A 24,178-nucleotide genomic window follows, 5' to 3' on the forward strand; every position below is an offset into this window, starting at 1 on the left:
CTGTGCTATCATTAGCATTTTCCATAAATTCAGCAAAAGAAATTGGATCAAAGAATGTTATTTGTCATGCTCTTTAATTTAAAAATTGGTTCTTTGATAAGTTGGGTGAGTCATAGGTCAGTGTTTAGTGGCGGTTAACAAAAAAGGGGAGGGGATGGGGTGAAAAAGCAGTAAATGTCTGAAGAAAAACAAGAAAGCTTGGAATACAGACGAATGAGAGGATGCTCGAGACCTTTGCACATTACTGTAGTCCTATGGAGGCTACACTGTATACTTTATTATACCCAGAAGTTTGTATACTTTTATTTTTTACTATAAAATATTACTGTGTTGGCTTTTTAACCAACTCTTCTCCTTCCTGTTGACAGGCAGGCTCTCAAAGTTACTACATTAACATCTTCAGATTTGAGGTTTTACATGCTCTGTTCTGTTGCTGTATTATTCCACTGATTGCGCCTTCTTCCGGTATGAATACCTGCCCGTGGTGTACGTGCTGGTTGCACTTCCTTCGGTTATAAGCCTCGGGGCTCAGAGAGAAGGCGGAGATTGTCGAAGACGAGCGAGTGGAGAAAACCGCAGCTCCGGGCGGAGCGGGTGAAAAGAGCAAACATACCCCCTCAGCTGTATATTGTGGGTGTCACCGCTGGAAGTTACGATCTGCTGAGGAGAAACCTGCAAACGAGGAAGAGGCAGCTAGATTCCCTCGGATCAAGACACTAAGAGCTAATTTTACTCTCCCAGCCGACGGGTTTTATTTTTTTCAGATTCTCTCTTTTTTTGTAGCTGCGAGGAGAAGAGATTAAAAATGTCTTTGATGGACTTGGAGAAGCTGAAGATGACGTGCGCTGGTCGAGCCATGGCAGTGCTGACCAGCGGTGGAGATGCACAAGGTGATCTGACAGCTCGAACGTATATGTGTGGATATGAACCCGTGTTTATGTGGTGGGGAAATGTGGCTAGGTCGAGGACTGAGGGGATAGCAGCTGGTAGTCAGCTCGTAATAGCAGCTGGATGATGAGGGATCAAAGGTCATACAGTAACTACGAGTTTATATTAATACTTGTTTACTTTACCTGTTGCAGCAATAATCTGATGTTTGCACTCGTACATCAGAAATTATAAGACAATCCAATTTATTGCACTATTGTGGAATAATAGCTGTACTTTAAGATGTGGTTGTATGTCCATGCTTTATGCCTTCACAGTACCATTTATAAGCATTTCAGGTGTAAAACACTTCGATGTTAGTGCTGCTTAAAGGCCAGACCCTTCTGCCTCCCCTTTGAACTCACACAGTGTGTCTGTTTCTGACTAATCAAAGCCTTCCATTGCCTATTGCTGCGGTCAGAGAAGATAACAGATAATGAGTTCATACCCACCTTACCGTTTGATTGCCCCATGTAGAACTGTGATGCAACAGCCTGTGTGCAAAGACCCAAGAAGAGGAAGATCTAACACTTTTTGTCCTTGATTTAGGGATGAATGCTGCCGTCCGAGCTGTGACCAGGATGGGCATTTATGTGGGAGCCAAGGTCTATCTCATTCATGAGGTAAACAAGCTTCATATGTAACCCTCTTTGCATAAAAAAATGGGACAATAAAGATAGAGGTGTAGTCCCCAAGTGGGACAGATGAAACGTTCTTTGTAATGGCCAGCAGGGGGCGACTCATCAGACGACAACTCCTATAAAATAACTCATAAAGAAGTTTTACTCATCACTTTACAGTTGCTTTCAAAACATGAATGCTGTATTTGTTTTACCTTGATTCAGCATTATTATTTAGGGCGTGGCTAATGTATGCGGTTTCTCAGGTAGAAAAACCCGCTGTAGTTAAGTAAATTATCAGTTTATCGCTTCTTATTGCAAGGTACATTTTGTTTTTAGTTGTTTTTTTTGGTAGACAAAAGTAGAATACTAATTTATTGAACAATAAAGAACTGAGTAGGGCAGTTTCCCTGTTGCCTGGCAACTCAACAGGCAGTCGTCCCAGAAAAAAAAAAGACCATCCCCCCGGCTTATCCAATCTAGTACCAACTGCAAAAGTAGTGTGAGGCTCCAGACGTGAAAACTGGGTGACCAGACTGGACAAAGTGGACATGTATTTGAATGCAACTTTTCAAACTCTCTTGGTAAATAAATACAAAAGGAATAAAAGCAAGTTAAAGTTTGTTCGTATGGTGTCATGTGATAGTTTTTACATGCTCCTATATTCTTATTTTACTGTTATTTCAGCTGCTGTTCTGTCTGGTAACAGTCTTTGGGTGTCATTCGTAGATTGGAATAGCTTGTATGAGCCATATCAGACTATTTGAGCAATTTACTCTTATTTTACTGTTTTTTCAGCTGCTGTTCTGTCTGGTAACAGTCTTTGGGTGTCATTCGTAGATTGTGATTTATGATTTATGTCACATAAAATACTGTGCAAAAAAAAAAAAACTTGCAAAAAGGAGACAATTTTGAATATATATTGGCTTTTTATTTTCTTTGTGGTGATTTCTATCGTATTCACCAAACTCTGCAATGCTAGTGACTTTTTGGTAACTTGTAACTTTTACTGACGGGCTAGACAGGTTAACCGTTATTTGATTTTAATCATTTATATGCAGTGGGTAAAAAGCCAGACTTTTGAAAACTGCGTGTCTTGCAAAATCAGTCAAAATGTGGGACACTGTCTAAAGATATGGAGCAGGAGGACAATGAGTAAACATGCTGTGCAGTGGCACTTAATGAAGGACAATGAAGGGCATCTGGAGTAAAATCTGTGTGGCAAACCCCTGTAGATAAGAGAGGAGTTGAAAGTACCTGTAGTATGCTGTGTTATTTTGACTCTGGCCATCTTTTACATATAAATGCAGCTTATGAACACTCTGACATTATTGTTTTTTTATTATTGCTCGACTGTCCTCCATAATAATTTCTATTCCTCAGGGTTACCAGGGCTTGGTGGATGGGGGAGACAACATCAAACTGGCCAATTGGCACAGTGTGACCAACATTATTCAGCTGGTAGGTTAAAATATTACTGTGGTTAAAGGTAGCTGTTATAAGAGACGATATTCAGCACAGAATAAAGTTATTTTGCTACAAAACACTTCAGGAGTAGACATTTTCATAACAAGCATGGGCAGTGTGACACTGAGCCACCATACAGGACATGGACACTTAAGCAGCTAATTAAATTCAGCCATCATGGATTTTACTCGTTAAATTTATGGAGGATCTAATTTAGGAATCAATTGTCAGTTTCCTATTTTTGCTATCTCTAAGACCCTTAAGGATCTCCTTAAAAATTCATGTGGCTTATGTCTGAAAAGAATTTGAATTTTTGTTGTTGTTTTTCTGAGCTTAAATCTTTCTCTATTTCTCTCTTTTTTTATAGTTTTATTGTTATTATTTCATCCATGTCTTCTCGTCTCTTCTCTTCCTATTACTGGTTGTAACCTGGTAAGGAGCTTTGCTGCATGCGCTTTTAGCCCAATCAGACGCAGGCTGCACTATTCAGAGTGAATTTTAAAGCGGCTCCACTGTTGTTGTTTTTTTTTTAAAAAGTTTTCTTAAATTTATTCAGCAAAGGTGTTGCAAAGCATGTGCTGTCTGTTGTTCCCAAGGATTTCTATTGATTTGATGCCTGTATGCTGCTGAAAGCCATCTTTTCTAGCTTTGTGAACACCTGATTAATTTTTTTTCAAGATTGGCACAAACAATTTGGATTCAAGGATAAACGGATTGGAATTTGGTGATCAAAGGTCACCGGGACATTTGTTGCCATAATTCAGGCATTTATTATGACAAATTTAATACAAATATCTTAAAACAAAAGGATAAAGTGTTGACATTTATTATCCAAATAGCCACAGGTTCCCTTATTTTTACAGCCTTTATCCAGTGCCAAAGAGAGGTAGCGTGTGACCATATTTCACATACCTGAGCTGTGTTTTGGCTGGGTGCCCACCTTGAAACTGTAGTGGCTGTAGATAAAATGTGTTTGAGCCCAGTATAGTAGATCTCCTGTACTGCTGGGTTGAAAGTGCTAATGAAGCATCCATGTTTTAGAAGTTGTCACATCCAGATATGAAGCGTTGTTTGCTCTTTGATGTGATTTTTATATGACGTCAGAATGAGCTTTATTGGCCAAACGTAAATATGCTGAATAACTTTTATTAAATTCCTTCAAAACGTCTCACTACATTTATATGAGTCCCAACAGACATGGATGCAAACTGCAGCTTGCCTGGTTAGCAGAGTCTTTCAGTGTGAGGTAGTAATTGTATGGCAGTTTACCACCAGATTATCTGCCAGAGTATCCTGTTTGCAGGTAAGTCTAATCTGTGTGTTCCTGTGGTTCCCAACCTTCTATTGTTGTGCAAGTCCTCCTCCCCAGGTTTATGTTTATGCATTTTGAGAGATCAAAACCAAAACAATTGGAGAAAAATCAAATTATTTCACAACTAGCTGTTTGAATTTTGTATCCACCAAAAATGCGAACCATTGCTTTATGAATCTCACTGATAATATTCTGTCTGCCCTAGTTTGGTTTTTGACTTGTTTTACATCTCTGCTGCAGGGTGGGACCGTGATAGGCAGTGCCCGCTGCAAGGCCTTCATGACGCGTGAGGGCAGAGTTTCCGCCGCCTTCAACCTGGTTAAGAAAGGCATCACCAACCTGTGCGTGTGTGGCGGCGACGGCAGCCTTACCGGAGCCAACATCTTCCGCAATGAGTGGAGCGATCTACTCGATGAACTCGTAAAGAAAGGTGAGGTCTCTCAAGAAAATCAAACTACTCAGAGTGCATATCAGAAACAAGAAGCTAAGTCATTTTTTAAGGGGGGGGGTGGTAATTGTTGAAGTCTCAGAAACGTGTTTGGAGTTTATTTAATGTCAACACTTGTGTGTGTGTGTGTGTGTGTGTTAATTCAGGAAGGATCACAGACACTATGGCTAAGAAGCATTATAACTTGAACATCGTGGGCCTCGTCGGCTCCATAGACAACGACTTCTGCGGCACAGACATGACCATCGGTGCCGACTCTGCGCTGCACCGCATCATGGAGATAATTGACGCCATAATGACCACTGCACAGAGGTGAGCCGCTGGGTAATTTGGAACAGCACCGAAGCACCTGGTGTTTCATAAAAGCAGGCTTGCACGAGGTCACTGGATAAATGAGTAATTAGTAAATGAGTTACAGGAAAGAAGATGTCGAGCACACCACATGTGCCGCAGTGCTACTTCAGAGGAGCAGATTTATGATAGTAAACATTTCGCACGCGGATCAAGAAAAGATTAGTCAGCAATTTAATAACGCCAAACATTTTGTGGTTCCAGCTTTTCACGTGTGTGTTGTTTTGGGGTTTTTAGTAGTTGTATTCAGTTACTTGAACAGACATGGAGTAATGCTAATGATTAAGCATTACTTAATCTCAGCCCTATCAGAGTTATCTGAATATACCTGCACAGTGAATGATTAACTCTTAATGGAATGCTGTCCTCTGCACCATTCAAGGCTTTTGGCATGACTTCTATCTTGCCCAGACTTGCCTTCTCAGACACCAGCATGTTCTTTGTGTGTTTGCTGACATACTTTGTGGAAAAGAGCCCCACTGTAACTGTTTTGTACTTCCTACAGCCACCAGCGCGCATTTGTTTTGGAAGTGATGGGACGGCACTGTGGGTGAGAGTTGCACTTTAACCCATTTTGTTATCCCATATGCACTGCAGCTGCATGCAGCTCTTGTTATGCATTAACTGTCCTTTTATTCTTTGTTACAACTTTAGGTATTTGGCTTTAGTCTCAGCTCTGGCATCAGGGGCAGACTGGGTTTTTATTCCAGAGGCTCCACCTCAGGAGGGCTGGGAGGACAATATGTGTGCCCGTCTAGAGGGGGTAAGACACAAGTCCAGACTGTATGTTAGCCCCATGCATATACTGATTTACATTCACTGTGTGTATTCACATGACAGGTTTGGCCTGTTTTGAAGTAGACAAATTGGGCATAGTGTCAGTTTAGGGATGCCATGAAAGCAGGACAGTTTGCTAATGTCATACAAGCATCTGTGCATCTGCAAGGCACTGTGCAAACCAAGTCAGCTCTGTCCTGTGAGTCTTGCCTCTCCTGTTGCCACCTCCAGCTTTTTTTGTGTACATAGAGTAGTACAGGAAGCTCTCCCTGATTTATGGTTTTCATTTTTTAAAGGTTCCCAAACAGAGCCGTTTCACCAGATACGAATTACTCCAGATGGAAATAGGTCCTCCTTTGACACTAGTGGTTCTGACTTTCTAACCCTAACTTGGACACAGGTTTGTGCTTAATGACACAATAACATGTTTTACCCGTTTCCTTCTAGAGCCGCACAAGTGGGGGGTCGAGAATGAACATCATAATCGTCGCAGAAGGAGCCATTGACAGAAATGGCAAGCCCATCTCCTCAAATTATATAAAAGATGTAAGTCAGACAATGCACATTAATGCAGCACTACAATCTGAATATATCAGATACTGATTTATAGATTGTTTATTTCACTCCTGCAAAGGTCGGCTATAGGTTTTTCTTGGCGACAGCTGTTGCTGAGAGCTTTTTCAAATGCATAAAACACTGAAATGCTTCCATGTGTGTGTTTTTAAGCTGGTGCAGAAGAGACTGGGTTATGACACCAGAGTGACAGTACTCGGCCACGTTCAGCGGGGAGGAATTCCCTCAGCGTTTGACAGAATACTGGTAAGCTGGACAACAGATTTCATATTGTATTTTCCATGAAACTTGTAAATATTGTTGAAGTAATAAAATTCAGGGACATTAATAAAAATAACTGTGTCTCAAAGCTATTCTGCCATTATTCCTGATTGTTCCTTTTGGCTGACCATTAAACCATTAAAATGATAATTAAACACAATTTAACACAATGAACCTGCACTACTAACAAGTTGCCACAATCAGACCCAACACGAAGAAAACTAGCACAGGATGTGTTTCTGTATGTGGCATAATACACAACAAGATGACCTGATACCGATAATAAAATAATCTATTGATGCATACTAAAATAGGCTGCCTGAATAGATAAAAAAAAATCTAATTAGTATAAGGTTAATTCCCAGTATTCAATGTCAGTACTGTCTAAATTGCACATATATCCAAACACATGTGTTTCCAGAGCAGCATATTGGGTGTGGAAGCGGTCGTCGCCCTGATGGAGGCTACTCCTGAAACCCCCGCCTGTGTAATCGGCCTGTCGGGCCAACCAAGCAGTCCGCCTCCCTCTGGTGGAGTGTGTGGAGATGGTGAGTCTCTCTACTGTCCTCGTGTAATTTATTTGTAATGAACAGAACAGGTCAGAAGTGAGATGCTGAGCTCTGGTTTTACTGCACCACCCTTTGCAGACTAAGTTGGTGCAGACGGCCATGAATGAGAAGAGGTTTGATGAAGCCATTAAACTGCGTGGAGGGTGAGAGTTTAGATTTATGTCACCTTATTGTTTTTATTGCAAATTAAAAAAACTAAACTAATGATGTACTTTTAGGAGTTTTGAGAGCAACTGGAACATCTACAAGAGTCTCGCTTTCCTCAAGCCTCCTCAGTCTAAGGTAGGTCTGGAGGACTTGTAGACAGTTTAAGCCATAAATGATGTGAAATGATCACAGGATTTAATCTTGGTGTTCTCTTTTGTGTCTGACTTATGCTTCCTCAGAGCAATTTCTCTTTTGCTATTCTGAACGTGGGAGCTCCGGCGGCAGGAATGAATGCTGCAGTGAGGTCGGCAGTGAGGTCAGGGCTCTCTCGTGGACACAAAGTCTATGGGGTCAATGACGGCTTTCTGGGACTTGCCAATGGAGCGGTGAGGCTGGGATTTATTTTTTTATTTTTTTTTATTTTTAACACAATTAGATTTTAGCAGTTCCACAGTAACCTGTGTGAGACTGAAAGGAAAATGTTCTTCAACTCGTCTGTCTGCAGGTGTTTGAGATGGAATGGCACAGTGTGGCTGGATGGACGGGCCAAGGAAGCTCACTGCTGGGGACAAAACGGTGAGTGTTTCACTGATGTGAATCACTTTACCTGATCTTAAAGGCTTAACCTAACGCAGCAGTGGCTTAGGTGTTACGAGATTTTGCCATATGCTGATGACAAGTTTTGTTTCATTTCCTTCCTAAGGACTCTTCCCAACTGTCACCTGGAGAAGATTGTGGAAACCATCAGCAAGTTCGAAATCTCAGCTCTGCTTGTAATTGGAGGGTTTGAGGTATAAGAAGCACGAAAGTGTCAAATCTAAATTATTCGAGCCATAAGTTACCGTGTTAATATTAACCTGTATCCCTTTGACTTTCAAAGGCGTACCAAGGTGTGCTTGAGATCTATGAGGCCCGGACTCACTACGATGAGCTCTGCATCCCCATGGTCATTATCCCTGCTACCATTAGCAACAATGTCCCGGGAACTTTCTTCAGTGTGGGTACAGACACTGCTGTCAATTGTGCAATGGAGGTAGGGCTCAGCAGAAATATATTTTTGTATGGCTTTCTGTATGAATGTTGTTCTTTGCAGTGTTAAGTTTGAAATCACAACTGCTTTGACCTTTAAGCTGTTTAAAAGACTTGAGTTTATTTAATTTTTGTTCATTTTTATTGTAATTTTGTGTATAAACCAAATAGAAATGTTTAGTGTTTGAGATGTTATCTTCCAGCTTTGAAGACATGGAAAATGAAACAGTGCGGTACAGTTTATCACTCTAAACCTATATTAATAGCGGACACTCACAGGGTACATTGCTAGGTACTCCTGCTCACTGATTCATTAATGCAAATATGTTATCCGCCAATTACATGGCAGCAATTCAACAGGCATGTAGACATCAGAATGGGGAAAAAAAGCATGGTTGGCATGGTTGATGGTGCCAGACAGGCTGATATGAGTATTTCAGAAGGAGCTGATGTAATTGGATTTCCCAACAAAACCGTCTCTAGAGTTTCAAGAGAATGGTGCCAAACGGAAAATATCTTAAAATATCATATTACAACCAAGAGCATCTCTGAACGCACAACACGTCAAACCATGAAGCAACCTTGAACCAAAATAGCTAAGAACTGGAAACCTCAGGCTACAGTTCAGGCTGGTGAACCAAAATTGGCCAACAGAAGACTAGAAATTTTTTGGACTGAGTCACAGATTTTGCTGTAACATTTGGATAGCAGGGTCAGAACTTGTTTTAAACATTAGTGTTGTCTTTCTACACTATAATAACTACTTACAGAACTTTGCTATAAACCTCCTTTTCATGACCCAATTTCAAATTCTTCTGCAGAGTTGTGACAAGATCAAGCAGTCTGCCAGTGGGACCAAGAGACGAGTGTTTGTGGTGGAGACCATGGGTGGGTACTGTGGATATCTGGCATCCTCTACTGGCATAGCAGTGGGTGCTGATGCAGCCTACATCTTTGAAGACCCCTTTAGCATCCATGACCTTAAGGTAAAAGAAAAAGAAGAAAAAGACATTGTTTAAAAGCATTTTTGTGATGTTCATAGCACTGTTTCCTCTAATAATGTGAACTGTTTGCAGACAAATGTGGAGCACTTATCTGAAAAGATGAAGAAGGATGTCCAACGAGGTCTAATCCTGAGGTATGTAACATTTTATACAGTAAACAAAATTTAAACAAGTGACAAATTAAAGGAAAAAGCTGACGCCCACTGGGAGAAGATTAAGAGTAGGGTTATTGCATGTATCCTTTTTCCTACAATGAGGGCACAAGAAGTCATTGAATAGTTTGATGAGTCTAAAAATTGAGGAACTCATGCAGCGATTTGACAGTCAACCAATCTGATCCCAAATGAACAACAATGGGAGATTTAAAATCAACATTAGGCAGCGCTCACAGGACTGTCTTCAGGTAGAACAGTACAGCTAAGTTTTAGTTTGCAGCTATTTACTCATAGAAGATGTATTATGTATTTTGACCTCATTATTTCACTCTATGTTCCATGTGAAGCACACAAAATTGAGGAATTGATGTATTTATGGATGGATTTAAGTGGTGGAAATGAGTTTCCCGCCCATGCGACCAGATACCGGATAAGCAGAAGAAAATTATGGATAATTATTGTATAAGTGCCACATCAGTTTTTATAATTGTCTAGCTGAGCCTGCATCCAATAACACTGTGGCACTCCTTTATCATGTTCTCTGTTATGACAGGAATGAAAAATGCCATGAAAACTACACTACAGATTTCATCCATAAGCTGTATTCATCAGAAGGGAAGGGCATCTTTGACTGCAGAGTCAACGTGTTAGGACACCTCCAGCAGGTATGGATCTGCTAAATGCAGATTTCAGTTTTCCAACTTTGAGCTGTAGTCAGAGGCCTACATAGACTCGTCATGGGCATGATTGTTTTGTGCTTTTAATGATTTCTTTGAACTGTTCTGTTTTTATTGATTGTACAGCATCTTTAATGACTTAAAAAAACAACAACAATTGGGTGCATGTGTTTGAATTAATTTTTTTTTTTTTTTTTAATCAACATGCTAGACAGTGCTTTCGGGAATGTGTTCAGGTAGAATGAGTTTCGATGTCTTGCTAAATCCACTTTACTATGCTTTACGCTTTAAATTAACACCCGACTGTAGTTAAAGAAGGTGATGAAAACATCCATCCATCCATCCATCCTCATCCGCTTTATCCGAGGTCGGGTCGCGGGGGCAGCAGCCTAAGCAGAGAAGCCCAGACCTCCCTCTCCCCAGCCACCTCCTCCAGCTCATCCGGGGGAACACCAAGGCGTTCCCAGGCCAGCCGAGAGATATAATCTCTCCAGCGCGTCCTGGGTCTGCCCCTGGCCTCCTCCCGGTGGGACATGCCCGAACACCTCACACAGGAGGCGCCCAGGGGCATCCTTGTCAGATGCCCGAACCACCTCAACTGGCTCCTTTCGATGTGGAGGAGCAGCGGCTCTACTCTGAGCCCCTCCCGGATGGCCGAACTTCTCACCCTATCTCTAAGGGAGGGCCAGCCACCCTTCGAGGAAGCTCATTTCCGCCGCTTGTATCCGCGATCTCGTTCTTTCGGTCACTACCCACAGCTCGTGGCCATAGGTGAGGGTCGGGACGTGATTGACCGGTAAATTGAGAGCTTCGCTTTTACACTCAGCTCCCTCTTCACCACGACGGACCGGTGCAGCGTCCGCATCACTGCAACCGCAGCACCAATCCATCTGTCGATCTCCGGCTCCCTTCTCCCATCACTTGCGAACAAGACCCGAGATACTTAAACTCCTCCACTTGGGGCAGGAACTCATCCCCGACCCAGTGGGCACTCCACCCTTTCCGGCTGAGAACCATGGCCTCAGATTTGGAGGTGCTGATCCTCATTCCCGCTGCTTCACACTCGGCTGCGAACCGTTCCAGTGCGAGCTGGAGGCCCCCACCGATGAAGCCATCAGAACCACATCATCCGCAAAAAGCAGAGATGAGATTCTGAGGCCACCGAGTGAAAGCCCTCCGCCACTTGGCTGCGCCTAGAAATCCTGTCCATAAAAATTATGAACAGAATCGGTGATAAAGGGCAGCCCTGGCGGAGCCCATCACCCACCGGAAACGAGTCCGACTTATTGCCGGCAATGCGAACCAAACTCTTACAACGTGATGAAAACATCCTTGAATATTATCATTTTATTTCTGGTTTATGCTGTCCTCATGTTTGTCTCCAAATTTCAACTATTTCGCTGTTGAATTGAGATGAAGTTGAAGAAGTTGGAGGTGGTTCTCGTCCTTCATTATTCCATCCACTTTATGCAATGTACCAGTACAACTGGTAGCAAAACAGCCCCAAAGCATGATGCTGATACTGTGTTCTTAGGTTCAAAAGTCTCACTTTTACTCCTCCAAATTTACCACTTTTCATTGTGGCAAAAAAGGTCAATCTTTGTCTCAACTGACCATAAGTCTTTTATCCAGAAGGCTTTTGACTTGTCCATGTCAAGTTTGAAGGTATCAATTTTGGACAAAGGGCTTCTTTCTTGGTCTGTACCCTTATAGTTCATAGCCTTGTAAAATTTGATTCACCGTGGACAATGATGCTGGTGTCCCAGCAGTTTCCAGTTCATGGCAAGCTTGAGCCTTGGTGGTTCCTGAAAATCCTAACCAATTTCTTCTCATCTGAGGGTGAGTTTGGATCTTCTTCCAGACTTTGACAAAGTGGTGAAACATCCATATAACTTGAACTGACAATCTTGGAATCTGTTGTTGGTCAGAAATGGCTCCAAGTGACAATACTTCTTAGATCGTCACTAAGTTCCTTGGATCTTCCCATTGTACTGAGTAATTGTCAATCTAAACAAAAACATTTTTATTCTAGCAGAGAAACTACTACTGTAGTCAATCATGATCATTGACGAGAAGCTAATAGTCCTTGACCTTGCCAAGCTAAAAGCCATTTTAGAACCTTTTGTACATATATATTTGAACCTGTGTATACTTTTGACCTTGTGTGGAGAGAAAATCCAAAAATAAATTCAAATGTGTGCACACAATTCGTCATTCCTGGAAAAACAACAATTGAAAGAAATCATTAAAAGCCCCAAATCAACATGACATTCATGCCCGTGATGAGTATATGTAAATGCCTGACCTCAACTGCAATTGGCATTTTGATGTGATCATTTTGTTCTCGGTTTGGGCTGTAGGGCGGGGCACCTTCTCCCTTTGATAGAAATTTTGGCACGAAGCTGGGCGTGAAAGCTATCGAGTGGCTTTCAGAGAAACTGACTGAAAACTACCGACAAGGTAGGTTTACTGCAAGTTGTGGATGGCATTGATAGAGCGTTAAGAAATCCTGAGTCAAACATCAGGTGTATTGACTGAATTTTTTTCCACCAGGGCGAGTGTTTGCCAACTCACCAGAAACAGCATGTGTCATCGGCCTCAACAGGAAGGTTGTCTCATTCACCCCTGTCACTGAACTGAAGGAAATAACCGATTTTGAGTAAGTAATACAAAAATCTAAAATGTGCTGCTTTTGGAAAACAAATTGTCTTGTTTATTAATTATTATCCTTTTGATCTCCAAGGCACCGGATGCCCAAGGTAGAGTGGTGGTTAAAACTGCGGCCCATGCTAAAGATGTTGGCCAAGTACCAAACCAGCTTCAATGAATATGTCCCAGGAGAGATTGAACATGTGACTCGACGCTCCATCAGCATTGACAGTGGATTCTAAGCCCTCTGTAAAATGGCAGCATGCTTTGCAGCTTTCAGCTTTTATCCCTTCATTTTTAATTCTCATCATCACATATCATATGTAACCTTTCTTCACAAGCGTGGGCTTTCAATTTGACTGCCTGACTTCTTGTTTTCACGTAAAGATATTTCAATGCTTTCCATCAAAATGCAGAACTCCCTTGCTCTGCCCTCTGATATATTGGTTAACCTGATGGATTCACTGGTTTTGTGTGCTCCTTCTTGCACTAAAGTTGCTCTTATTTGCTCAGAGAAGTTCTGGTCATGATCCAATTTGTGCCCAGACTTGTTTGTGTGTATTTAGGGGGCATACTGTATGGGTACAATAAGTGGCGGGACCTTTACTCCATGCCCATCTCTTAAACTGAATGACCATGAATATACTTTCTAAATGCCAGCACTGATCTCACCTGTGTACCAGTATTTATTTGACGAGGAATTCAGCACAAAGGTTTTCTTATCGTGCCAAGATCCAAGGGAGGCTTTGTATATTTAAACCACTGGTCAACAGACAGTCATGAGTGCCACTGAACAAAACATTTTATAGATTAACTACTGACTGTGCCATGAAACAAGACTGTATGCAAGGTGTTATGAATGGTTTCTCTCCAAAATCATGAGCGAATGAGCCAGAAATCATATGATAAAGGAAACTTTTTAACAGTTTTATTACAGAGTTTTATGAATGTTTTATTAGCTATAAATAAGAGCTACTAAATGTTTATTGAGATACTCTTATATACTCTTATTTAACACATCAAATGTCTGAATGTGACTGAAGGGGCCAGTTAAGTGTCTTTCTTTCTTTTTTTTTAATACTGTTCGACTGAAAACTGCTTCTGCCTTTTTAAACTGAACAGCAAACAACAAAATATGAACACACACCTGTAAACAAACTAAACTTCACAAACTTTCACATGAACAATGAAATCTGTAAAGGAATATGAACTTATGTGTGTATTATTGCTCTTTAGTCTCTATATCTGTCTTAAATAAAATTTTATTGAACTCTATTAGAAATCAGTTAATTGTTGTTTGAATTTTCACTTTAGGTTAAACCTGTAAATTAATAATGACCGCTCAACAGAGCAAAGAATGTGTTGCTATTTTAGCTCCCGCTAATGTCACAACATAAGAAGATTAGTGTGAAAATGAAGATGGAGAAACTTAAGGAACACTTAGGAACACTTTTACAGCTCTTAGAAGTTGAATGAAAATGGAAAATCATTTCCATTACTTTCTTTTTTAGCTGATTGAGGGCTCTTGGCGGCAAAAGCAAACCGGAAGTCCTCACATGTCTCTGGTTGGTCAAACAGGAATTGAGGGCCTGTAAAATCATATACAGCACACATCAGTGGTCCAAAGCGACACACACCACACAAACACATTGTGGTTTGATACTTACTGCTTGAAGATTTAGATTCAGCGGTTTTCTAGAAACGGTTAATCACAGTTTAGTATTTTTGTTCCAAAACTGAGACGACATGAAGTAGAGAAGGCTTTCAGTGAAAAAAACATTACCTTCTCAGTGAACAAAGATCCAGTGAAACCGAAAAAGTCCTGCAAAGAAACCTGGAGGTAATTCCAAAAGCAGGAAAATACTGTTTTCTGTCTTAATTGTTGAAGGCAACTGGACGTTTTGGGGGATTTTTTGGTTCATGAGAAAGTTTCAAGCCTTATCCAAGAGGAATCTGACATATTTAGCCTCCCGGAGTTGGTCCTGAGAGTTGCTGGGCCATCCTGTAATAAGGGGTGTTAAAGGTCACAGAAGCAATGGTGTGAATTCTCTGCAAAACACTGGCCCTCCCACATGGGTCACGGTGTGAGTGGTGGTTGAAACCAGAGTTAATAATAGTTTTGTACTTTATAATCAGTTTTCATTGTTATTTCATTCATTTATTTTCCAGAGTTTTGTTTCAGTGTAGTTTTTATTGTATGAAAACAATAAAAAGTTTGGATTTAATTTACTTTTTATTAGTTTCAGTGTTAGTTTTAGTCTTTTTAATTATTATTGTATAAGGAGGCCATATGTCAGAAGCAATGTTTAGGAAAACGCATCCAACAATGCCTCATTGGGAAAGCTATAGTAACATTTTTACCAAAGTAACAGATACCAAAAACCAGTGGCGTGTCTAGAAAATTTTTGTTGGGGGGGCCAGGTAGGGGCACAGATTTGGAGAAGGGTGGCAGATGTAATTGGCAGATAATGTTAAAAAAAATTCTACCAACCGTTAAGTGTTTAGTCAGCATTCAAGGACAGCAATATTTGCATAGTATTTTTACTGACATATAGTGCACATATGTTTTGGGCAAAAACATTTTTGAATATTAAAATACGAACATTTTTGACATACAGTTGGCAAATTAGCCAATGTCAATGCAAAACTTAATCTGCCTATTAAAAAAAGAAGATAATCTTCTCAAAAATTGGTGTTTGATTTTGAAACAGGGAAAAAGTGGGGAAACAACTGGAAAGACTAACATTTGAATAAAACCTGAAAGCAAGTAAATACTTTCTATGCTGCCTTATGGTAAACTTTGGTAATACTGATGTATAAAGAACAACACTGGCTGATGATGTAATACAGTCAGCTGGTATGGTGACACTGCCAGTATTAACCTGCAGGGCTGGACTGGGACAAAAATCGGGCATTTTGACTACAGACCGGCCCACCAGGTATTAAAAGCCATAAAGCCTTTGAATGAAAAAACAAAGCGCTGTTGTGACAGTGATGTACACTGTCCTTTGGTATATGTATGATTTCTATACATTTTACGTCAGATAAAAACTTTTTTCGCAAGAATCAGATAATTATTTAATAAAAGCTAGATATTTTAAATGAGAATAAGAAAGAAAAGTATTTCTTTGTGCCCCCTTTCCTGTTAATACCCTACCTGGCCCCCTGGCATAACTTTTTTTTTTTTTTTTTGCCTGTCCCGTTTGGCTCTTTTGCCATCAGAATTATTGTCTAAAGGTGAAGAAAGATGCCCAACGGATTTACTTTACCAAATTGACCATCCCAGCCTTGCCGTAATGGTCCATTTGATTCACCTTTATTGTTTATTTTATTTTCACTTGCTGAATATGGGACAGACTTGACTGGGGAAAGAAAGGGAGAAAGAAAGAGGAAAGAAAAACAGCAGCTGAGAAGAGGGACGGGAAAAAGGGCAAAAACCAAAAACCAACAGAATAAGCAGACAAAAATACATATATCGATCACCTGGATCACCTGTTGAGAAAGAAAAAAGAAACAAGCAGAAGAAAACGAGAGTAATAGAATAAACAACATCACAATGATATATGGAATATGACAGTAAATACTAAATATTAAACATTATTGTGCAGCACGTGAGATCGACAGCGCACAGTGTGCTTTCAGGTAGGAGCCAAAAAGGGTGTAGTTTGTGTGTGTGATCACCCGTGTGTACACCCCTAGCATAACTTTGCTAGATCCGCCCCTGCACAGTTACCAGCTGTCAGCTACTTAGAAAAGGATCCTGGTGTTATTTGTCTCTCAGAAACAGTTCATAACTTCCCTTCAACTCATTCATGTCACCTAAAAGGTAAACCTGTTTCTCCATCACCTGTTCAGCTCTGATGATTCAATAAGGACATCTCCTGGTTTCATCTTCATGTTTCCTTCTCACCACATATCCAAACCGACATCATGACCAGCAGCTTTTACAGCTGTGGCTCCAGCAAACATCAGCTGATACTAGAAATTAATATTAAATAAATTCTAACAACAGCTGATCACGCTTAAACGTGCAGCTGTTGTTTAGTGCGACATCCGGCAGTTTCCTCTTTCTGGCACAAAGTGGGCGATAAACAAACAAGAGAGAAAAGCTGATCATTGATCAGTTTCATGATTGAAGTAGCAACAGGAGAGAGAGGGGGAGAGAATGAGAGAAGAAGAGGCAGCTGTGCAGCATAAGGACAGAATAAATCCAGCTTTGTGTCTTTTTTTCATTCTAGCTGAAGTACGGGACAAACTGCGTCTCTTCTCAGCTCAATACGAAACGCGTAATATTGTCTCTGAATGAGGGACCATTCCCTTTTTTAAGGAGCCGTTGGCAACTGTACTAACCTTATGAATAAAATAAAGTTCACTATCAGTAACATCATAGCACCCACCCAGCTGTATAGAAACTCCGTCATGCTAGCTAGCACGCTGTACGAGTTATTGTAACTGACTGTAAAAAGTCAGCACAAGGAAAATAAACTCCACCTAAACTTGGTTTATATCTGACCCAGATAGACTGCAGCTCATAACTTCTTACCTGAAGTTCAGTTCACCTGACAATCGGACTGGCGGCTGCCTCGGGTCTCTCCTCCTCCTGCCTCCCCTTCCCTCATCCACCTGCTGGCCTCCGTGGAAGCTCCGCCATAGCCACCACCAAACTGAGTTATTTTTACACATCGGCCAGCATCTGGCCAATCCATCACCTCTCATTGTTCATGGCGTTACAAAAAAAAAAAAAAGTCATCAGCCGACCGGGCAAATGCCGGGTATGCCCGATGGCCAGTCCAGCTATGTTAACCTGTTAATCTTCGTTGAAAAACTGTTTTCTGCGGTGCCTCTTTCATGCTTGGCTCTCCTACCTTTGCTAACGTGATGCTCATAGTGCAGAAGCCCATGCTGCATTCACTTACACTCGGATATCTGAGCTTCACTGTGAAAACATGATCGTACATTTGATGTTTCATTGAATTTTAGTTTTAGCTTCGGGGTGGCACCTGGGGTGGCCAGTCTGGTTAGGGGGGTGGCCTGTGCCCCCCCAGGCCACCCCACTGGACACGCCACTGCCAAAAACTAAGGATATGTCCTTATTTCCTTTTCCTTATTTATTCCTCTTTTTTTTTTTTATCTTGTTTTACTTTATTTTCCAAGTTCACAAAATTGTTTCTGTTAGTTTTAATTTTTTTTAGCTTTTAGTTTAGCTGTAGCACACCACTGTTGCTTGTGAAGCTTGCACCCACGAATTTCACTCACATGTGCGGTACCAGTGTACCTGCACGTGATGTGACAATAAAAGTGATCTATTTTGATTTGATTTAACTATAATAACCTCAGCTGAAAACACCAGTAATCTCAAGACTGCATTATAAGTAGAAAGTTTAACATTTTAGAACTAACACAGCCTCTTGGATGGGAAATAAAACATCGTCATGAACCAAAAAGGACGTCCAGTTTCCCTAAACTCAAGCCTGTAAGACTACCATGAGCTGGATGCCTAAACACACACACACACACACAGTGATTTCTGTGAGATCATTTATTCCTCACCTCCTCCTGTGATGAGCCCACATCAAATCCAAATCCAGGAAAGCCTGGTGTGTTGGGATCAGAGTTCAGAGAGAACAAGAAAGCTGGAGATTTGGTCTCAGAGCTCCCTTGATCTTTGGAACTGGCTGGGCTAAAGCTACAGTGAACACACGAAAACCAGTTGTCAGGACTTGAGTGAGTGTAATTCAAAGCATCAGACCACTCATCCAAAGTCTTACTTAAATGAGAATGTCGGGGTTGAAGACGCAATTGTCATTTTTGACTGAGGATCAGTCTCCAGAGATAGAGGCTGAGAAGAAGTAGCGAGTTCCTCATCGTCCTTGTCGTGTGGTGGCTGCTCTTTATGTGTAGCTGCTCCCTTCTCCATCTCACTCTCAAAAATCTCCTCTGCATAGAAAACTGTGGGCAGCTTCTCCTGTCGAGTGGGTCAAAGCATTTCCAACAGTTAGGATGGATACCTGTAAAAGTGGGTTTTCCACTGTGGCAATACTGTTCTGTGGAGTGACTATAGCAACTTGAGATTTTTCTGGAAACACACACGGCCTCTAAACTTCTCCGATACAGTAGAATAGATTGTTAAAAGTCTTAAAAAATTGTATTTCATTGATAAAAATGTCAAAATCATACTTGCCAGGCTCTGGACTACATTCCCAAAAAACAGCACATTACGGTCTATTGTTAGATTACCTTGTAAACCCTACAACCCCAGCTTTTCATGTAGGTTTCTGACAAACAGTGGCAATTTCTAATCCTGTGCTAGGTTTCTATATGATAAGCAGTGCAGCTTATAGTAAAGGCATACAAAACTGTGGAATGCCTTTAATTCCTTCCTCAATGGCAAGCAACTACCTATTTATAACACACGCTGCTTTGGAGACCTTAAAACTAGTATTTGCAAGGTAAACTAGGACAGCAAGAAGAAATAACAAGAAAAAAGAAAAGTAATACATTTGGCAAATTTGTTTGATTAATTGGTTTAGGTGTATTAGCAGAAATGGCAAGTATAGTAAACTAAAAATCAGAAAACCTGGTGTTCTTGTGAAGTTTCCTCTTCCTGCTCCTCAGTGTGCATGTTCTCTGGCTGATTCTGGTCTGAAAAAGCAAATATTCTGTTCATGTGGTTTGATTAACATGATCATTCAAACTAAACTCATGACACCAGAGAGGTGCACCACAAAGCCAGATTAACAGGTTAGTGAGTTATGTCGAGTCTGAGTTTTTTAGTGTCAAATAAGTTACCATGGTGATCTTAATCTGGCTAGATGATGACGACTGTTTGGGATTAAATTTTAAGAAATAGATTTGTAAAAACATCTCGGTAATTGCACAGACTGCCCTGTAATTACAAAACAGGACGGTTCTCTTCACAGAATATGTCATTTGTGTGTGGACCCTTTTTTAAAAAAAATGAAATTTCTCAGTAGTGAAGAGTTAAAAAACACAAGATTTTCTCTCTGGTTTAAAAAAGAAAGCTTGTGATTGCCCTTTTCTTATCTCTAGTCCTTTTTATCTTTACTTTACATATTTCTTTGTCACCCAAAGACATAGACTGAATTAGACAGCAATCAATCGATCTATTTTATGAGTAAGAAGAGTCAAATAATGTCCCCTTTAATGGGAGTGCCCCCCTCCCCATACACCCTTCAGTATATGACTCACCACAAAACTGTTGACTGGACCACAGCTCCTCACTTCCTTTCTCTGGGGAAGTACTACAGGTGGGTAAATCCTGGATGTTTTCCTCATGAATCTCTTCAGCATTTGCCTCTTCATCAGATGTTTTATGACCACTCTGTAACAAATGCTCATATTTATCAAAGTGTGAAGTTTTAACAGGAACAGCTTTAACTGCCTTTCATGATTGCTTGCCAGTGTTTAGATGCATTTAATAAAATGCTAAATCTGTACCCTTGTCTGATTGAGATGCAGAGAGGAGATGTCAGTGGAAGGCTCACTGTCCCTGGCTGTCTGATGATCAAATCCATTCTCTTGTTCTGTTACAGGCTGCAAACCAAAAGCACTAGAAACAAAAATGGGCTCAACCAGTCAGAAATGACCATTGCTGGAAGCTATGTGATTATTCTTTGTGAGTGATTCACTAAAATACCTATCTGGAAGTTTCTCGGTGGAAAATGAAGTAACTACTGGACCTGTTCGGACAAAAATTTAAGGGACTGTATAACAAGCTGTAAAACGTTCAGCTCTAACAGAGCAAAGCTCAAAGATACGAAAGGTTTATCACCAGTAAGATGGTCCAGCTCCTTCTGCTTCATTGTTATTTGTCCATCCCAAGCCTTGATCCTACATTCAATTTCGTCTTTTTCAGCCTTCAGCACGAGGAACTTTTCAGCAAGAGGGTTTTGTAAATAATATTCTTTATGCTCCTGGAAAATCTTTCTGTAGCTTGCAATTCTTTCTTGAAAGACCTGCCTGTTTAGGTAATAAATAAAGAACATTTAACATGTTTGTTTCCAACACACAAATGTATTTCCAACACACAAACATAAGGCTGCTAAATGAACCCACGTGTCATGGTTGTAGTTGGCTTTTCTTTTTTCCAGTTCTGCTTTCAACGTCTGCTCATATTGAAGAAGCAGGCCGTTAGTCGCCTTCATCCTATATTTATATAAAAGACAAGCAGGTACTCTGTAGGTTATTTACTTTTACTCTGTCACTTGCTACATTACATTAAGCGCTAGACTTTTTTTAGAACTTACAAAAGAACTAACAAAAAAATGAAGCTGTTCCCAATCACAGGCTTTCTAGGGGATAATGCACGATGGATCAAAATTTGATGGGAGTGTCCTTTGTTCATTACTTCACCAGTTTTGATAACAACACAGGCTGAAATGGAGCCTCAAACCATCATCCAGCCTTAACCGTGTGTTATAGCTGGCTGTAGACATTTGACTGACCTCCTCTGTACATACTGACAACAATTTAAACTAATGGGATTCATCACTACATAAGACCCTGTTGCCCGATTTTCAGTCCAGTCCTGTGTAATTTGGCATACCACTTCTTAGGAATGGCTTCTTGCGACCATCCTTCCAGTGAGACCAATTTTGTTTGGTTTCAGTGAACAGTAGATGGATGAGATCTATCTCTCAGGTCCTGTGCCAAGTCTTTACTGGACTTTTCTCTTTTCTCTATTTCTCAGGGATAGGACTTTGAGATCCTGTTTATCTGTAGTTTTTTAATGTTTCCATCACTTCTTCTATCATCCACTTGTCTTGTTTTCTATTATTTCTTTTTAAGAACCATCCTGAGATATCCCAAGTTTTCAGCTAAGCTCTTTGGGAATCATTGTTGGTGCAAAATGCTATTTAATTTCTATCAAACTGAGTTATCTTTGCCATTTTTTGTAGATTCAACTCAAGAAATGGGAGTAAATTATATGTTTTTAGGGCAGGATGCTAATTAAAAAGTGCCTAAAAATACAGTTTAAAATGGCTTCCTTGCTACGTTATCTGTTATGTGCAGACAAAATACTGGTTCATTCCTTGATTTAGATGCATTTTTATGCTTGAATGATTCACAGGTCAGTCTTAAGTGGCAGCGTTAATAAAGATGGAAACAACAACAACAAAAAAACATTGGTCATGAACAAGGACTAGATTGAAAATGAGTGAAAAAGCATCCAAATGTCCAAAGAAAAACTTTAAAAGACCTTCAGAAATCCTGGAGAAATAATACTCAAGACCACTTTAAAAATCACAAGAAAGTCTGGCTCAAAATATAAAGAAATGAAAGGTGGATCAACACTTTTGCACAATCTTCCTGCGCCGCAATCCATCACAGTTTGGCACATGTATTTCCTATCTAATTTTACACAATGCTGTACCTTTTTGCATTTGCTTTATTACGTGTTACAGTGCTCTGTTTCACACTGATTTCCTCTTCAAGTTGCCCAATATTTCTGTTGATTGCTTCAATGTAAGACTTCTTCTCAGCAATGTTGTCTCTGGAAACTGTTGCCAAACACATTAACACAGCACACAATAATCTTATATTAAAAGACAAAGTTCATGACATAGGATTCCCCAACACTGTGCTTCTGTTAATAGCTGATAAGGAAATTTAAAAGGACACTATCACTTTAAAATGTAATCCCTTAAGGCTAGTTAGGTGGTTGGAAGTGTACTCAATGGGAAACCTGATCAATCAGTACTTCATCAATCAGGACCTTATACAAGGGAATGAATGGACAATGTTTTTAAATGACTCAAGACATGGTAACCAGATATTAAAAAGAGGATACTGCCACTTATTATTTTTATAGCTTTAGTATCATAAAATGCTAGAGACTGGACCCACAGGCAACAACAAAAAAACCTTTAGTCATTGATCCAAAAACAGAAACAGTAAAAAAAAACCATAAACAAAACAAGAAAAACTAAATAGAAATGGGCTTGAGAAACAAACGGTAAACAAACAGACAAGGTGATAATTGACAAGGCAAAATGTTATTAAAGTACAGAGTTTTAGATTTAAAGACATATTGATTACTTGATTTTGTGGCGTACAGAGGTGAAACTACAAAAATGGTGGTGTTGTCCAACAAAATATGGACCTAATTATAATATAACATGTAGACAGAAACAGGGAGGACACATCAAGGTGGCCAATAGGGACTCTTTCACTGAAACTGACAAAAAAAAAAAAGCTTAATGGTGTTTAATATCTAATAACAAAAGACACAAACGCCTGTCTTTAGCCCAGTTTATCATTACCTTGCTTAAGCCACTGCTTTACACCAACATTAGCGTTAACACATACCTTTAATCTGTTGGTTAATTTCATTCTTCTTTTGAGATAGCTCCCGAGTTTGAAGAGCTATAAAAAAAGTACAAATAACACTTATCTTTCATAATATTAATAACAACAACATTAATAATAATAAACCTCTAAAACCTTTTTAACTTTATCTTTTGAGTTTTCATGTTGTTTATAGCTAGCTTCCTAGCTTGTGGCTAACATTTAGTCATACAGCTGAGAAGCTAATGCTAATCCAGGATAAAATAACTGCTGTTAAACTGTAATAAACTGAATAAGTGAACTTACCGAGCTGAAACAGGAGCTGGTCAATATTATCAAATGAATCCTGGTCATTCATTTTTATACTTTGAGGCTAATATTATCATATCAACTGATTCTTCAGAGCTATTGATGCTAAAGCTAAAGGCTAGGAACTGAGACTTCTTCAGGAAATGACATTGTTTTAATGTTACTTTTAATTAGTTCAATTATAAGTAAAGGAATCAACATTCATATTATTTCTACTGACTTTTTTTAAAGGCTACCATATTATTGAACATTTTGCTTAAGAAAAACTTAAAATTCATAATTCATTTAATTAAATTCATTTTATATTATTTTTAATATGTTATTATTAATAATAATTTTATGCTGGTATTGTATGAAAATTTTAAATGATAAATGATTTTCTGTAAAAACAGTAGTTCATCACTATTACAGCTTACTCATTTCATATATTTAATCAGGGTGTTGTTTACTATTGTCTACTAGCCACAAAAAGCTACTTTGAGCTTATTTTTAAAAAAAATTTTGACCTTGTATACTCTTTTTCCATTTATTTGCTTATATTTGTAATTTTTGGGATTAAGTTTGTGATTTTCCACAAACAGTGCTCCAGTCCCAA

General features: G+C 39.8%; 2 protein-coding genes across 2 annotated transcripts; one reads left to right on the plus strand and one right to left on the minus strand.

The window, feature by feature from the left end:
- The first annotated feature begins 562 nt into the window (after positions 1-562).
- pfkla (phosphofructokinase, liver a) lies at positions 563-14,241 on the plus strand. The gene is given in 23 exon segments (XM_031759047.2): positions 563-890; positions 1,477-1,550; positions 2,931-3,008; positions 4,567-4,756; positions 4,921-5,086; positions 5,631-5,675; positions 5,780-5,888; positions 6,350-6,448; positions 6,629-6,721; positions 7,158-7,241; positions 7,243-7,284; positions 7,384-7,448; positions 7,524-7,587; positions 7,692-7,838; positions 7,958-8,028; positions 8,156-8,243; positions 8,333-8,485; positions 9,303-9,467; positions 9,558-9,619; positions 10,194-10,305; positions 12,678-12,777; positions 12,871-12,976; positions 13,061-14,241. Coding segments are annotated over 23 exon segments (2,346 nt in total). The 5' UTR covers positions 563-805; the 3' UTR covers positions 13,209-14,241.
- On the minus strand, positions 13,881-23,748 carry LOC116327033 (surface protein P113). Its single transcript, XM_039599559.1, has 14 exons — positions 23,581-23,748; positions 23,296-23,352; positions 22,361-22,487; positions 21,043-21,132; positions 20,759-20,946; positions 20,624-20,666; positions 20,425-20,536; positions 20,176-20,308; positions 19,544-19,608; positions 18,735-18,931; positions 18,517-18,652; positions 14,750-14,788; positions 14,634-14,661; positions 13,881-14,555 (listed from the first exon to the last, which is right to left on the minus strand). The coding sequence occupies exons 1-14, from the start codon at positions 23,630-23,632 to the stop codon at positions 14,428-14,430; spliced, it is 1,395 nt and encodes a 464-aa protein (XP_039455493.1). The 5' UTR covers positions 23,633-23,748; the 3' UTR covers positions 13,881-14,427.
- Positions 23,749-24,178: the final 430 nt, after the last annotated feature.

This window comes from Oreochromis aureus, linkage group 16 (assembly GCF_013358895.1).
Source record: "Oreochromis aureus strain Israel breed Guangdong linkage group 16, ZZ_aureus, whole genome shotgun sequence".
Classification (NCBI taxonomy): Eukaryota; Metazoa; Chordata; class Actinopteri; order Cichliformes; family Cichlidae; genus Oreochromis; species Oreochromis aureus.